Raw genomic sequence first — 15,977 nt, 5'->3', positions numbered from 1 at the left:
TCTGCTGGAGAAAGGTGTTCGCAGAATCATGAATATTTGCAGAATGGATCTATGATGTAAAGCAATAAGATGTAACACTTGTTTCATACCTGCAGTCTTGAGATGTCTTCATGGTAATCTTTGTCAGATGAACATCCCACTGACATTATGGAAGCTATCCATGGAACAATCAACCCAAAATGACAACAGGAATTTATCTATATGAGACAGAATTAAGTTGCAATAAAAGAAACATTTCTGTTAGTAACAGTACCATACGAAGCTCATATGAGTAAAGAAAATTTTAATCTCAAATAGTATAATTTAGAAGAGCACCTACCCCTTCTTTCCTGATTTGTGCAATTTGATAACAAATAAACTGGAAACTTCTATTTATTTATAACCCCTATTAATGTCTGTATTTCAGCTTTCCTGTTCATAATTATTTAGAATTCATCATTCACATGATTTCCTCATTTAGTTAGCTTAGTAAAATTGTAAACAACCCACCTGACAAATTCTCACTGTTTCGTTTTAACCCTTATTTCTATGCAGAGCTGACTCCTGTTGGAAGTGTATTTGCAAATGTCCCCAAGGAGCAAGACTGGCCAAAGACACAAATACGAATTTGTAACTGCACATCACCTTATTTTATTTCAGTCTTCTTTTAAGAGATAAACTATCTAGAATTCAAATGGTAAGGATGGTACTTGGATAGATTGTGGAGGAACACTGCAGTCCTAAAACTTACTCTCTGTGGTTTACAACTTACTAGATCCTCTGTTGTTTTCAATGGCTTAGTCTCAGGAAGTTGCTTCTTTGATATTCTCCAAACATACTGAGAAGTAACCCTCAGTAGGAGCTCCTGAAGTATTTTTTCCTGAGAGGACACTACAAGAAGAGCTTCCCAGAAATCCACCAGGAGCTGGGGAATAGTGTTTTCACTGCTATTACACAGCATCTAAGAACAAAAATGATAGAAGACAGCAAGTTAGACTATGGTGATTATTAGTAGCAAAAGTTAGAAAAAACAGGAGGAACAGTTTTTCACTTTTACTAGAAGCAGAATTTTGATTTCATTTTTGTCCTGTGATTCTATGTAATACACTCCTATGCAAAGTAAAAAGTTCATTAGATGATTTTAAGGTAATCAATTCTGACCAACAGATTTGATTTCTTCTTCAAGATTAACTCTACTGCCAGAAATGTCAGTACAACTAAGCAAGTATTTACAGACTGCTAATGAGGAGCATTTTTACATATGCCGATAGACAAGTAAGTGTCTTGAAAAGAAGTCTCTATAGTCCATTATAACATCTGCTGCGCAGTTCAGCTGGGTATCATGGTAGAACCCACAAGGAAGATGACTTAGGATTTGCTGTGCCACCAAAAAGAATTCTTACTTGGTTCCCAAATGGTTTTAAACAACAACACTTGTTCTAATTGGAACTTCATGACTTGCTCTTTTTGATATAGGTCTTTCACAGTAACAGATATACTTAAGACTGCAACACATGTACATTGAAGAACATATCTTTTAACCCAAGTGTTTCTATTCATTGTAGATGAAGAAAAAAAACATCTGTCTAGTCCCAGTTGAGAGAAAGAAAACTTCAGGGACACTAGAAAAGCTATTATTATTTCTTAAAAACCGCAGACATATACTTTTCTTTCACTGATTTATACAGATCATCAGAACATTACATATCTGTTACATATTTAAGTCGGATTCTTTAGAAGTATATTTAATTCTGAAGATTTCTTTAAAAGAAGATTATGGAATTAATTTATCTAAATTCTATAACATTTGCATGGCCTTAGAAAGCTCAATTACTAGGAAGCCACTGAAAGGGTTCTGAGATCAGTGTATTTTCCATTCAAATGACAGGTTAAAAGCAAAGAACTTAATGGGTTGGTTTCTTGCTTTCTTTTTTTGCTTTACTTAACCAGTATTTCATTCCATAAGGTATGGTTTCTGACTCTGTAACCATCTATCATGACTAGAATATCTCCACCTGTCATCTCGCTCTCTCTGAAGAAGTGCTGAAATGTGTGTGAAGGAGCAGCTGAGGCTGCTTTTCTTTCCCACAACAATGTCACTATGAAAAAAATAGAAGCGAACACATGATCACAGGCCAACCTTGAAAAAGGTATCTGCTTCTTCTAGTTCAATTTTACTGTTCTCATGTAAAGCCACAGCGGCAGCCACCAGTAAACCAGGCTGCATCTCCTTCAGGTGAACAGCAAACTCAGTTGGTGTAACAATTCCTTCCTTACGCTGCTGCAGGAGCCGTGGTTGCCCAATGAAGCCGCAAGCCAGTGTTGTCTACAAACATCAACAGATACAAATCAGGTAAAGAATTCAATATATAGATTATTCTACTCAGTAAACTCAGTATTTCCTCTGGCAGTGAAATTTAGATGGAAGCAGTTAGGGAAGAAAGCAAATCCTTTCTGCAATTCACAGAGTAGCTCCCCAGAGACAGAGATCCAAACTACATTCTGGAGCAGCAACTCCTGAAAAACAGGCCTTGTACCTGAACTCTGAAAGTAATATTCTGTTGAAAGATGGAGTTAGTGTGCACATAAAATGGATTTCACTAAGTAATCCAAGATATTTGATATACAGGGTGGTTTGAAAAATCACTGGCTGACTTTTCAAGAGTCTACTTTGCAGAAGTGTGATTTTTATTATGAAAATACCCCTGAAACAATGATCAAAATGTGCTTCACTTTGTGTAACAAGAAGCTATTTTGAGTTATGTGAGTGCTTATGAAGGTGAATATAACATATTATTCCCATTTTAAAGACAGCGGCAAAATAATGCCTAAGTAAATTACACGAATTACACAAGACATATAAGGCAGACCTAGAAGAAATATTAAGATTAGCTTTCGGGAAGTGTTTTTCCTACTTTGAAATAAAATGCTTTTTTAAAGGTGAAGAGCAATAGAATATATTTAACAGATCAGATTAGAAAGAAAGAAACTCCAACCAAAACCACTCAAGCCTAAGCCACCTTATTCTCAAAATAACACCATGTAGCGTGTTTGCTCACAACCTGGCAATTCCACTTGATCGTGCTGCAAAAGCAGGTGGTGCTGAATATAATTTTTGAAACAGCTCCCCACAGTTCTGACCCTGCAACTCAAAACCAGCTAACTTTAAAAACTCTGCAGGACTTTTTCCACCAAAGCATGATATCTAACTTTGAAACAGCTAGCCATTTATTTCAAAAGTGTTTAGACTCCCAATATTCCACAATAAGAAAAAGTCTCTATTACCTTTTAATATTCCACAGTCTTGATCAAACTCAACAAGAAGTAATTTACAGACTGGTCTCACACAATGTGAACATCTGTGGCAGAGACAGCTCCACTAACATTTTTGCCCCCAGTGATGAGGAATTCTTACTTTCATAGCTCTGAAGTAGGTTCTGATCTGGTCTTAATAAGAGTTAAGTGCTTTTATTCCACATAAGATGTGAAAGTGTATACAGAAACTTCAGTTTGTAAGCACAATGAACAAATATTCTGTTCAAGAAAAATTTTATAATGGCTGTTTGTATACAGGTGTTTTGATGGGCATATCTCATATTAATTTCAGGTGGAGAGGTGTAGAAATGCTACTATACAACCCTCCCATGCAGCTGAAGAGCACTGGCAGAGTTGGTAACATCCCAGGAAAACAACATCTAATTGATCAAGAATAAAGAGCTTCAAAATTTGCTTATTTTGTAAGTTTTCACCAAGACAAGACTACCCTACCTGTAGGGCAAACTGTACAGTCCCAGTGTACGTCAGCCCTCCATTCTACTGTTACTGCAGACATTCAGTGGAGCCTATACAGCCTATCAGGAGAAAGACGAGTGACTGGAAGCTTCTTTTACTGTAAAATACAAGTCAAACTATTGCCCTGGACTTTTTAAAGCACGAACAGCTCACGCTCTTGGCATACTTTACCTCCTTATAGGAGTGCATTTCACGTTCATACATTGCCAGGTCTCCCATTTTAAGAGCAAAGAAAGCCTTAGTAAGTGTCAGGACCACTGATGGCATCATCTTTTCTACTTTCTGAAGATACTTCACAGCTGTCAAAGGACATATGTTTCTCATGCTGGGACTGCAAAGGATATCAGGCAGCTGCACAGGGTCCGCAAGATAGAGTATCTGGAGAACTTTATTTCCTGATTCCTATTGAAATAAAAGTCATTTGACAGTTTAGACCTTTTCAGATGTACATTTTTCGATGGCATTTGAAAGTACTGCAGTTCTGTTGTTTTGTTTTTTGTGGCAGGTTTGTTTGTTTTTTTTTAAAAACAGACAAGTTCAGCTCAGCTATCAAATCACAGCACCTTCCCTGCCTCTCTCCTCCCTACTGGTAAAAGTAAAGGATTTCTAACTGGTAGTCATTCAACTCATATTCTGGCATGGTAGGAAAACATCTACCACCAAAATGAATTGTTTTAAGCAATTGGTACAACTTAGCAATGATCAAAGAAACAACTTGTTTTGCTACAGAAATGGAAGATGACAGAAATTTGAGGCAGGGCTTTCCTAAAACAGAAGTGTCTCTGTGCAAGTGGGAATCAGATCATAGCAACATGCATCATGATAGCCAAACGTGTAAGACATTGCTTGAATGCAGTCCAAAGCATCACAGGTGCTGCTTGCTATTCAACAACAGTGGGAAAATAAAAATAATGTGAAAAAAAATAACTGTAAAACTAAAAAAGCAGCTCAGCATTTTCAAAGGGAAAGTGATTAATACTTGATACACAATTCTTAAAATCAAAACTAAATTAGCAGATTACAATTAAAACAACTTATTTCTACCTTACTTAATTCTTCATTTGAGTCTTCATTAAGAGAATGAGTTAAGTAAAATATAAATCCTCTCTCGTATGTCTGTATTTCATCACCTTCTGAAACTAGTCTCTTTAAAACTTCAGTCATGGATAAACCTGACATTCTGTAGTATGGCAAAGCAAGGTGGTAATCCTTTGTGTCAAACCTGAAGGAAATAGAGAGAAAGGAAAAAAATAACAAAACAACTAAGGGCAATGCTTTTGCCATCACTCTTTGTAAGAACTAAAAGTACATCAAACAAAGTCACAGGCACATCAGTTATCTGCATATATTGTTCATATTCAACATAATTCTGTTGAATTCAACATAATTCTGAATAATTCTGTTTAATGACAATAAAGACAACCAGAAGAGAAGACTAGACTAAGCTGGTTTTGTAAAACAGAAAGGCTTGTATGACATATGCAATATTAATGTAAAATAGCAAAGAATTATGGATTTTCATTTTAAGGTTACACCACTGGAAACACATGCCTATGCCACTTCGACATCTAAAACATACCTGCTGTAGCAGTCTCCTAAGAAGGCACAACTTTCTCTGAATGCTCTTAAAAGATCTTCCTTCTCATCTGATTTAAGGAAATGAGGGTCCATTATAGCTGCTCTGACCAGTAAGTGAGCCTCACTTAAAAGATGGATGCAGCTCTCAGTTTTAACATTTTCATAAGTTCTACTATATTCTACCTAGAACAGACACAGCATATACTTAGGCTGCTGACAAAAATTAAGAATATACAGGAACAATTTTAATGAGGACAGCATCTGTCTGAAATAGGACTATGGGCTATTCACAAGAAATATATTACACCATATTCAGCAATGACATGCATCAGAGATTAACTAGCAGTACTTATTTTTAGTTAGCAAATAACAAAAGTAGGAGTTGAGCAATACCATTTCTCTGTAAAGCTGAATTGTTGAAACAGTGTTTATAATATATAAATTCCAACCCAGCTCTGACTCAGAATTTGTTCTGGATTTGATGCTGTCAGCCTTTCTGGACCTAGAGAAAAAAGTTGAGTTGTCAGTGTTGAAATAAACACTATGCAACCAAAAAACCCCCACTCATTTTGTAATGCAAATGCATAAATAGGTATGTCTGCAGACCAGTAAGGGCTGGGGAGTTAAGCTCTGAATTTAAGTCATACTGGCTAATAACAGAACAGGGATAGGCATATTCACACATAAGAGTCATCATCAGAACTGTCCACTACATCTTCTCCTGTGCTTAACACCAGGGAGTATCAGGAATCATAGAATCATCAAATGGCTTGGCTTAGACCTTAAAGATCATCTAGTTCTAACCCTCCCATCATAGGCATGGGATACCACGCACTGAACAGGTCAGACTACCCAGAGCCTTATCCAAGCACACCTTGAACAGTTAAGTAATTTAAATTAGCTGTTTAATCTCCTGTAAGGACTTAGTGCATGGTTGCCACTGCAGTTCTATCAAAGTGTTTGCCAACACATGGCATAAAGAGGTATCAGAATACTTTTATTCTAAAACTTTGGCTTGGTCTATAAAGCCCTAAGGTTAAAAACACTGTAAGAAAACAGACTCTTTTTGTTCTGTTTTTAAATTTTATTTTAACTGTACAGACAAGAAGATTTTTACATCTTTATTTTCAAATGATTGTGCTACGTAGCTTAGTATTTGTCCATTACATTTTTTACAGAAGGCAAAAAGTGTATCTTCTTCAAACGTCAATTTGATAGAATATTTGAATATTTGAAACAATGCAACTGGCAGAAAATGTGCTTTATAAAAGAAAACTACAGTATTTGGAATAGTCGTTTTTCCTGACAGGTTTTTCCATATCTTCTTCGGCATAATGTCTGCTCTAGACTTTATGAAATACTGGGTCAACTAACTCCTCAATCAACTAAAGCTGGCTCACTCTTGTTAATTAACTTAAGCTGACTTTAATAAATGTGGTTTCTGAATAACTGCTTAGAATAGCTCCTTAGCTGTTTTATGAAAAGCCTTCAAAAATGGAAAGGGAATAGCAGTTTCCTTGGAAACTTGTAAAAAGTCAGATATACCTCTGGCTACACACATGCTATAACTGTAACCTGGGGCAAAGTCTGACCAACTTTTGTCATCGATAACTACAGTGATGTTCGCAACTTTCTTGGCAAGAACCCTTAGGCAAAGATAAGACATTTAATTTTGTGCTGCGACATATTTTGTAACCTGTAGCTATGGCACTACATATTTTTGGTACTCTACATTTTTTCTCAAGATAAGTACTTTGTAAATTCTCATGATAAATTCTTAGTAATGCTATTTTAACATTTTGTTGATTTCAGGCATTTGTGACTTTATGCTCATTTCCTCTATGTCAATAAATACAATAGAATTGAAAAAAATAAAAGCTTGATTGCTCTTCTCAGTCACTTAGAAGGCAACTATTTCTCAAGAGTTTTTCAACAGAAGAACCTCTCTTAAATTGCAATATCACAAGCTCAACACTGTACACAGAGCTGTAAGTACCAGCTCCCTAAAAGACACAAATTCTTACAGCATCCTTCTTGTAGGCTTTCTTCTTTCAGTAATATCTTCTGTGTCTGCCTTAGTCAAAAGAATTATATGGTTTTTGAAATGACAGATAGCTCTTGGTCCTATAAAAAGCTGCATTCTTAATGTACAGACATCCAGTGTGACAGGTGGACAAGCCTATAAAGGAAAGTGACTGTTTTGTAATTTCACTTGGTATGCACATTGAGTTTTTAAATAAATCAGAAAAAAAAGTAACCTTTGTACAATGATCTGACATTAAAAACATCCACTGGCTTTCCTAACTTTGAGTGCATCATATAAGCAAGAATAAAAATACTCATAAAGGCCTGAAAATAATTATTTAATAATGAGTGGGAAAAAAAATTATTTCATTCCTCAAAGCAACTGCACAGTTTCAGCTATGTTTCTCAAAATAATTGAACCTGAAGTAGATGCCTAACACAGAAAACTTTATCCTGATTAGTTTGATTTTGGCCGCTGATTATAAAAGTCTTTAGTTGCCTATAAAAAGCAATTACAGATAGAAGTATTATATTTGCTTGCCTATTGTTACCTTACATAGCCAGTATTATTTTCCCAATTTGTTCTATATGCACTTTTCATGTACAACATATGCTATCATCTATACTGGACTTAAAATTGAAAAATGCAGCCTCATTTGCACAGAAATATTCTAAATTTACAGCTTTAAAGAGATAAAATACTACACTTACAAATTAACATATATAGTGAAACAAGACAACACAGCGTTACATGAGTAACCTGCTTTTTGAAGACACCTCAATCTCTTGTAAGAGGTGGAGGCCTACAGTGGTGTTCTGGAGGCTCTAGACTGCCCTGGGCTCATGAGACCCAGAATGAGGCAGCGCTAAACCTGGTTTAAAAAAACAGCAGGAAAAATAATAATGGCAAATAATAAAAATAACCACCATAACATTTCAAACTCCACACTGGGGCAGGGATACCCCTGAGGGAACTGGCCCATGAAGGACTCACACCAGCACAGGGATGTCCCTGAGGGACTGTAGCCCATGGATGGATCCATGCCAGGTGGCAAGCTGTGGATGGCAAGCTGCAGCATGGAAATCTGTGTAGGACTGCAGCCTTCACACCTCTCCAAAACTCCTACAGACACAGGAGGCAGCCTGTTGGCTGACTGGAGGAACTATGACGGATGTCAATGTAACGCACAGTAAAAATGCAGAAAGCTGAGACTAGAGAATGGACAGGAGAGATTGTGTCACGTGCTGGTATTAGCTATCCAGAGCAGAGAATACATGTTTGGCTCTTGAAAAGTTTATAAAACTTCTAATGTCCTATGGTTTCTTTATATCTGCTGTCTACATGCTCAGAAAAAATCCTTAAATGCTACCTTAGAATATACCTCTGTCTATCTTTCCTACTACTTTTATTCATGTATATCACAATCTTTACATTCAATAGATTTTTACTCATAAGCAATTTAAGGAAGCAGAAAAGTTAAGACCTCCAAGGATCAAAAGCCCTCCTTCTAAAAAACATGCCCTAAGTATCTGGTAGCAGACTTGTTTGATTGTCTACATGCCTCTTAGAAAAACTGTTTTTTCAAGGACACCTAAGAGAGAGAAACATCATACAAAAAAATAAAACTCTGCACCCTTTGTTCAATTTTATACAGAAAAGCATGGAATGCAGTTTTAAAAATAAGTGATTTTATTGCTTTTCATGTTTTTGAAAACATTCTATAATGGTCTAAAATTTTACATGGCAATAATAGATTGTTTCATTGAGACATCTGTAGACCACCAAAATACAACATGACATTCATTTTGGATGTTATTTATTGGTTCAGCCACCAGAAACGAACAGGATTTTAAACCTTAAGTCAACTAAGTGCCATACCACTACTCCCATTCTATTAGTGAGGTAATGAGAGGTGTACCTTCACAGTCGTGTCAATATATGGATCCTCACTACGAGCTGCTGCTGCACTGCATCGCACTGTGAAGCACTGCAGGTTCTGACTAGAGGAAAAGAAGAAAACACAACAATGAAGAAAAGAAATTAAGATTTGCAAAAGTCAGGTAGCCAAGACTACAGTTAATCAGCTCTTTTTCCTTTGAAGAAATGGGTTTAAAAGTCCAAGCAGGAGGGTATGTTGAACTAGCACATGAGCCTGCCCAGAGATTTCCAGGAGGCTACGAAGGATGCATCAGAGGGGAAAAAATTTTGAAAGGACAGCAGCACAGAGAAACATAGTAATACTATCAGTAAAACCATAAGCATAGTACCTTGTAATGACGTGTAGGAACTGTGGAGTGAGGACTGCCTGCTCTGACTTTTCTGAATATTGGTAAGTAGAAATTAGTTCTACTAACTTCCCAAGAGAGTAGAGATATCCAACATGAGGTAAAGAGAAAAAGCAGAAGAGACTCAGAAGTTTTCTCTTGTTCTCAGTTTCCTCATAGGCTGTTGCAGGAATTCCTAAAGATAACAATGAGAAAGGCATTTTATGCGCTTCATAAATAAAAACCCACCAATTCCATTCCAAGCCTGATGCCTAAAGGACAGAATCAAACCTGCCCAAGTTGCAGACTAGTTTTCTTAGTAGCTAGTAAAAAGAAGTTTTATATGAAGCTCAGTGCATATGTCAAAAAATTGTATGACATGTAACCTCATTTGGAAGCATTTTCACAAAAATATGAATGTAGCACCTAGAGAAGAAATTCTATAGATGTAACAGCATTAGAAAGTCCTAAATTCACCAGAACTAAGCATCCATGGACTGAAAGCTTGATCTTAGACAATTACTTTTTGAGTTGGAATGAATGCTCATCCAGAGCTGCAGCTCACAAAAAAGTAGGTATTACTTAAGGGAAGGAAAGGCTGGAAATTGCAGAATTTATAGAATGCCACTTTAGCAGGTAACAGCTGTGATCATATTCTACAGACCCTCTTAACAAAGCCTGTAAGTCACACAAGAGCATAAGAGAGCTGGAGTTACATGGCAAGTAGCTCATTCTTTTCAGTCAGCTGCAAGTTAAATGAGGCATTGCTACTTAGCAGACAGTAAACCATCTCAAACTGAGTGAGGAGTTAATAAAAGGGCCAACCATATCCTGGGATGCATCAGGCACAGCGTTGTGGAGGGGGGCAGGGATAGGATTGTCTTGCTCTGCTCTGCACTGGGGCAGCATTAGCTTGAGCCCTGGGGGCAGTTTAGGGCACTATAATACAAGAAGGATATAAACAAGAGACTAAGGGAGGGCTAAAAAGATGGTGAAGAGTCTGGAGGGAAGGCCATAGGAGGAGTGGCTGACACTTGGTTTGTTCAGCCTGGAGGAGACGGAGGAGAGATCTAAGAGCATTCTACACGCAGTTCCTGAGGGAATGAAGCTGCGTCAGGGGAGGTTTAGGTTGGCTATTAGGAAAAGGCTCCTCTCCCAGAGGGCTGTCAGGCACTGAAACAGACTTCCCAGGGCAGTGGTCATGGCCCAAGCCTGCCAGAGCTCAAGGAGCATTTGTAAAATGTTCTCAGGCACTTGGTGGGATTCTTAGGGTTCTCCTGCACAGGCCCAGGAGTTGGATTTGATGATCCTTGTGAGTCCCTTCCAACTCAGGACATACTATGATTCTACAAAATCTGACTGCTAACATACAGCATTAAATTCTTCCATGGATCTTTTGGGGCTTGAGCTAATGCACCTCTAAAATCTGCATTCATCCCTTCCAATTTTAATTAAGGCCCTTCAGAAAGGTAACCAGTATCTTAGTGATTACTAAGGTTTACTACTCTGATTTCCTTGGCTGGCTGAGCGGCAGTCTAGTATCTTGTAAGACTAAGGAAAATTTTATTAATGTAATGTAAAGAGTAACTGGTTTGCAACACAAAATTTATTGGTAAAGAACCGATAAAAGCTGATTTAGTCACACTTACTGTGAGTTGAATTGGTATTTTAGTTCAAGTTTTATGTAGAACTTGAGGGAACTTAAATACTTTTTTGTTAACAGAAGCTCAGTTTAAATCATTGAAAAGGGAGAAAAGATCTCAATTTAGAAACAAATCAATTTAAAAACAAATCATACACAGTGTATAAAAGAGGATACACAATGAAGGTCTTTCCTTTCGCAAGCCTCCTGTGACACAGTCCATGGTGTATTCATGAATATCCACTTACCTGTCTGGTATACAGGAAGCAGTTGAACAGAGTGCAACTTCATCTCTTCACAAAACCCAAAAGGCGACTGGTCGGGTGCAAAACGTCTAGGAAAACAGTCCAAAAAATCATGGGACTGCAGTGAAAAATTATGATTATATACTTTGGACAAGTAAACAGCATTGGATAAAAGAGGCAAAGCTCATGTTTTAACACTCAACAACAATGCACACTCCTACTACCAATGCCATTAACAGCAATGCAAAGAAGAACATGGTACAGTTAGATGGAATTCTATTAATAGAGTTCCTACAACCTAAATCCTCTCTCTTTGCTTGTCTGCAAGATGCATGTCAAAGTTTGACATCACTGAAGAAATCCCACAACTGATTTTGACCTCAATTTAAATTTTTTTTTTCATCTTTCTTTTTAGTCCACTGAGCTATATGGAACACCATGCCATGTCCAACACTATTTTTTCCTACTATGTGTCATCCATTTTCCTGCTTTGCTTTGGAACTCACTGATGGACCCTGGCATCAATTCTTCCTTAGCTTTTGATAGAAATTTTGGTGAAAAAGGAAGACTAAATCAGCTTCCTGATGAGGGGACCTGGAGACACAGGTGCTGAACTGTTCTCCATGGGATCCTGGGAAAGGCTCAAAGGTGTGCCAGGGGAGGGTTATACTTGATGTGAGGAACCATTTTCTTACCAAGAATGGTGAAACACTGGACAGGCTTCCTAGAGAGATGGTTGATACCCTAGACCTGTCACTGTTTAAGAGGTGTTTGGACTGTGCCCTTAACAATATACTTTAGGAGTGGCTCCCCCCTGAAGTGGTCAGGCAATTGCACTAGATGATTGCTGCAGATCCCTTCCAACTGAAATATTCCAAGATACTAAAAAATGGACTTTCCTCAGTATCCCATGATTTCCTCAGTTCAAAAGAAACACCAAACCTTACAAAAACCCCAGAAGTCAAAACATCAGGAGTTTCCTTTCAAAAAGACAAAACACACAATGCAGTTTGGTTTTTTGTAGTAAATTAACCCGTAAAAGGGAAAATACATGGAAAATACATCTGTAATACCTGAAAAGCAGATACTGCACTTGGAAGTGCTTTGTGTCTTCTGCAGGTAACTCTGTAGATTCCAGTGTGACAGGTATCTCACATAGCTTACTTTCTTCCCCAAGCAGTTCCACTGGCTTCTGACATATGATGAACTCATCTAACTCAAGCTGTAAAGGATGTGCTGAAGGACTTTCATCTTTCACACCTGAGCAATGAAAATGCTATCTTAATTATTCAAACCATTCCATGCAGCAGTAAGAAAATAGTATGACAAAATTGATTAAATACTCCAATTACAGCTACCCTGCTAGCATTGGCTTCCTCAAACCACAAGATTTTGAAAACAGCCATACTACAAGATGGGAACAATTCCTATTTAAGCCTTAACAGTCTGAATACTTAAGAGTCAAGATTTCTGGGGAAAAAAAGCCCTAACAGGTAAAGTGCTCACTAGAAAGTGAGTCAATGGCAACTGGTGCCACGAATGACTGGTCATCAAAAAATGCTCACTTTTGGCTGAAGAGGTTTTGAGAAGGCAAATGCAGCTATTACAGGAAGCTGTGTTATCTTTAGCTCACTTAAGTCCTGGAAAGCAAATCCTAGTAACACTCAGAAAGTAACTAGAACTTTTCTAGGTGGTTTTAGTAATAAAAAAAAAAAAAAAACAACAGGGGGAGGACATTATTATCTGAGAAAAGACCCATCTTCACTCAGTGAAGAACATCGCATTTAAATTGTCCCTATCTGAAAAGCCTTATTTACCTATAAATGTTTTCTAGGTACAGTTTCCATTTCTAAATGACCTTCCTTTTAAGTTTCTTCAATTAGAAAGAAAGGACCTTCCTAAGGTTTGTTGGTGTTGATCTGATACATATATGTTTGGAAAAGTGGGAATTGATAATTGATTACATATGGATTGATATCCTGCAATATACAGGAATGAAACCTCCTGAGTACATCTATTTCTGGGATTTCTATAATTCTAAGACAAGCTCCTGAATAAGATAAAGGACTGGAAAAGGAGAATTTGCTTGATTATGGCAGGTTCTGATCCTAACAGTTAAAAAAGTATACAGATATACTTTTATACTTTTTTTACAGATTACACAACAGAAACATTCTTCATTGTGTAAGCCAGTTACTTAGGCAGTGACACTGATAGAATATTTTTCTGAACACAGCACACTGAACTACTACTACTTGAACTTGGCCCATGGTGGCATCCTAAAAGAGGGACCTAATTCTGTGTCTGCAGAGGCTGTGCTATCTTCTGAAGGTGAGCACGATGGCGTATTTGTTTGAAATGTTACCTCCAACTGCAGGTTGGTACAACTTTTCAGGCTCTAGAATATTCAGCTGACAGTCAGTGTTAGGACAATCTGGAAATATTTTTTGAAGGGCAAAGACCTTGTTCGAGACTACTTTCAGAACAACGGGAATCAATTAGCAGATTCTTGGAGATTAAAATATTTAAAAATTTATTTCAGCACCTACCTCCATCCACAGCCTTCTCTGGTGCACTGACTCCCCGAGCACATTGCTCTGTCCTGTCTGCACTTTGCTGGACCAGTTCCAGTTTCAGGATTAGAACATCCAGCTCTGTTGTTATGGCTATATGTCTGGCACAAAATGCAACTTCGGCAGGAATGAGGTTATCAATGTGCAAAATTAAGGAGCGTTCAAAATCTAATACAGTCAAATTCTGGTTTATGACACGGTATTTCAAACAGAATATGACAAGTTTATTCTTGCAGCCCACAAGTAGATCTCCATTCACAGGACAACATGAAATGCACAGGGGAGGATCTGAAAGTGGCATTTCAACAACTGACATTTGTTCTTTTAAGGCTTCACTGTATGACTCTTCCATCTTGTGACCAACCATCCGGACACACACACGAGAACTCCCTGCAGACATGCATCTCCAGTTCATATATGCTCTTAGGAAAGTTGCTTTGCTTTTTTCTTCAATTGTCACCAGATAGTCTCCTTAAAAGAAAGCAGTCATACTGAGAATCATTTAAAAATAGATTACAGTTTCTGAGCTCATTATCTGCTGTAGTATGCTACAAAGAACATCTTCAAGTCTCAACTCTTACAAAAAAAATTCCAAAAACAGTTTTCACCAATTTTCCTCAACTGAATACAAAGCACGAGTTTCTTTGCTAGGGGGCACACACTTCACACACTACTAAAAGCAAAGACTTACAGATGTAGGTTCAGAGTAACTCCTGTGTGAATCCTCTCTGTAAGTTCTGATTGCACACAAGGTTCCCCCCACCTCCCCGCCTTCTGATATCCATTAACGAGGAAATGTTTTGTTCTCTACAGACCATGGAAAGCAATGGACCAATAGATTCATGAAAAGCTGTGGAATGGGCTGGAACGACCATCCCCACTCCGTGCTCTAAAAACAAAACACCAAAAACAAGAAAAAAACCCGAAACAAAAAACAACAACAACAAAACAAACAAATAACCCCCCGCCAAAAAAAAAAATCAACGAACACCCCCAAAAGAAAAAAGCAAGCAGGGGCAGGTGCACAGACCCAGCCGAGGCGGAGGCAGACGATGAACGGCCTCCCACTCTCCCTGCAGGCCCGAGCGCTGCCTGCGCTGGGACCGGCCCGCGCTTCCCTGCCCGGCCCGCAGGCCAGCCCGCTCCAGCAGGCGCGCCCCACCTCCGGCTCGGAAGTACCCTGAGAAGGAGCCTGAGGGAGCCGCGGGTGGGAGGGCCAGGCGCTACTTCCGCGGCGGAGTCCGTGCGGCTTTGTTCGCCGCCCGTCTCCCGCAGCCCCCGGCCCCTGGCGGAGCCCCAGGGCCGCTCCACCCACTCAGACCTCACGCGACCCGGTCTCCCCTGCCGAGCACTCACGGACCCAGCGATGGCCGCCACTGACCTGCCGAGCTGTGCGCCATGCGCAGCACCGGACCCAGTGTGGCGAAGGAGCCCAGGGCCTCGCAGCGGCCCTGTTCGCGCACGGTGAACACGTCCACCCGGCAGCTGGCCGCCGTGCTGGCCACGAACAGCACGTCTTGGCCGCAGCAGAAGTGCGCCGGTTCTTGCTTGCAAGGCACTACTCGCTGCGACCCGAACGGGTGCAGATTGTAAAGCTGCACCATAGTCCCGAAAAGTTCGGCAGCGGAGAGGGCGCCCGCAGCCTGCCGGGGCGGCGCCCAGCACTTCCGCGGTGGGCAGAGCCCCCTCCGCGCGGCGCTGTGCGGGGCGGGCTCGGGCGGCGGTGTGGCTGCCTCGGCACAGGTGCTCTCGTACGAGGTTCCGTATGGCCTTGGCGTGGCTCAGCTGCTGGGTGAGCATCCCCGGGAATCCTCCATCATGGTAGAGCAGCGCCGTACACTGGTGGAGCTGTCGAGTGGAAAGAGAAACTGCGAGTGA

The 15,977-nt window shown here is 39.4% G+C and overlaps 1 protein-coding gene across 3 annotated transcripts in view; it reads right to left on the bottom strand.

Moving 5' to 3' along the window:
* The window catches only part of HPS3 (HPS3 biogenesis of lysosomal organelles complex 2 subunit 1), a 23,931-nt gene extending 7,954 nt beyond the window's left edge, over positions 1-15,977 (bottom strand). For 2 of the 3 annotated variants that reach the window (XM_030954152.1, XM_030954154.1), the window contains exons 1-14: positions 15,481-15,977; positions 14,076-14,570; positions 12,600-12,786; positions 11,530-11,615; positions 9,643-9,835; positions 9,294-9,375; positions 7,374-7,528; positions 5,743-5,851; positions 5,351-5,532; positions 4,816-4,993; positions 3,943-4,173; positions 2,120-2,305; positions 752-940; positions 90-197 (exon numbers count right to left, since the gene is read on the bottom strand). In XM_030954152.1, the coding sequence (XP_030810012.1) occupies positions 90-197; positions 752-940; positions 2,120-2,305; positions 3,943-4,173; positions 4,816-4,993; positions 5,351-5,532; positions 5,743-5,851; positions 7,374-7,528; positions 9,294-9,375; positions 9,643-9,835; positions 11,530-11,615; positions 12,600-12,786; positions 14,076-14,570; positions 15,481-15,703 (2,604 nt within the window). In that variant the 5' untranslated portion in view covers positions 15,704-15,977. Of the gene's footprint in view, positions 1-89; positions 198-751; positions 941-2,119; positions 2,306-3,942; positions 4,174-4,815; positions 4,994-5,350; positions 5,533-5,742; positions 5,852-7,373; positions 7,529-9,293; positions 9,376-9,642; positions 9,836-11,529; positions 11,616-12,599; positions 12,787-14,075; positions 14,571-15,261; positions 15,446-15,480 lie in introns of those variants that run through there. The other variant, XM_030954155.1, reaches the window with a different exon arrangement.

This window comes from Camarhynchus parvulus, chromosome 9 (assembly GCF_901933205.1).
Source record: "Camarhynchus parvulus chromosome 9, STF_HiC, whole genome shotgun sequence".
In the NCBI taxonomy this organism is placed as follows: domain Eukaryota; kingdom Metazoa; phylum Chordata; class Aves; order Passeriformes; family Thraupidae; genus Camarhynchus; species Camarhynchus parvulus.
The sequence above is the reverse complement of the archived record's forward strand: the minus strand, read 5'-3'. Positions and strand labels throughout refer to the sequence as shown.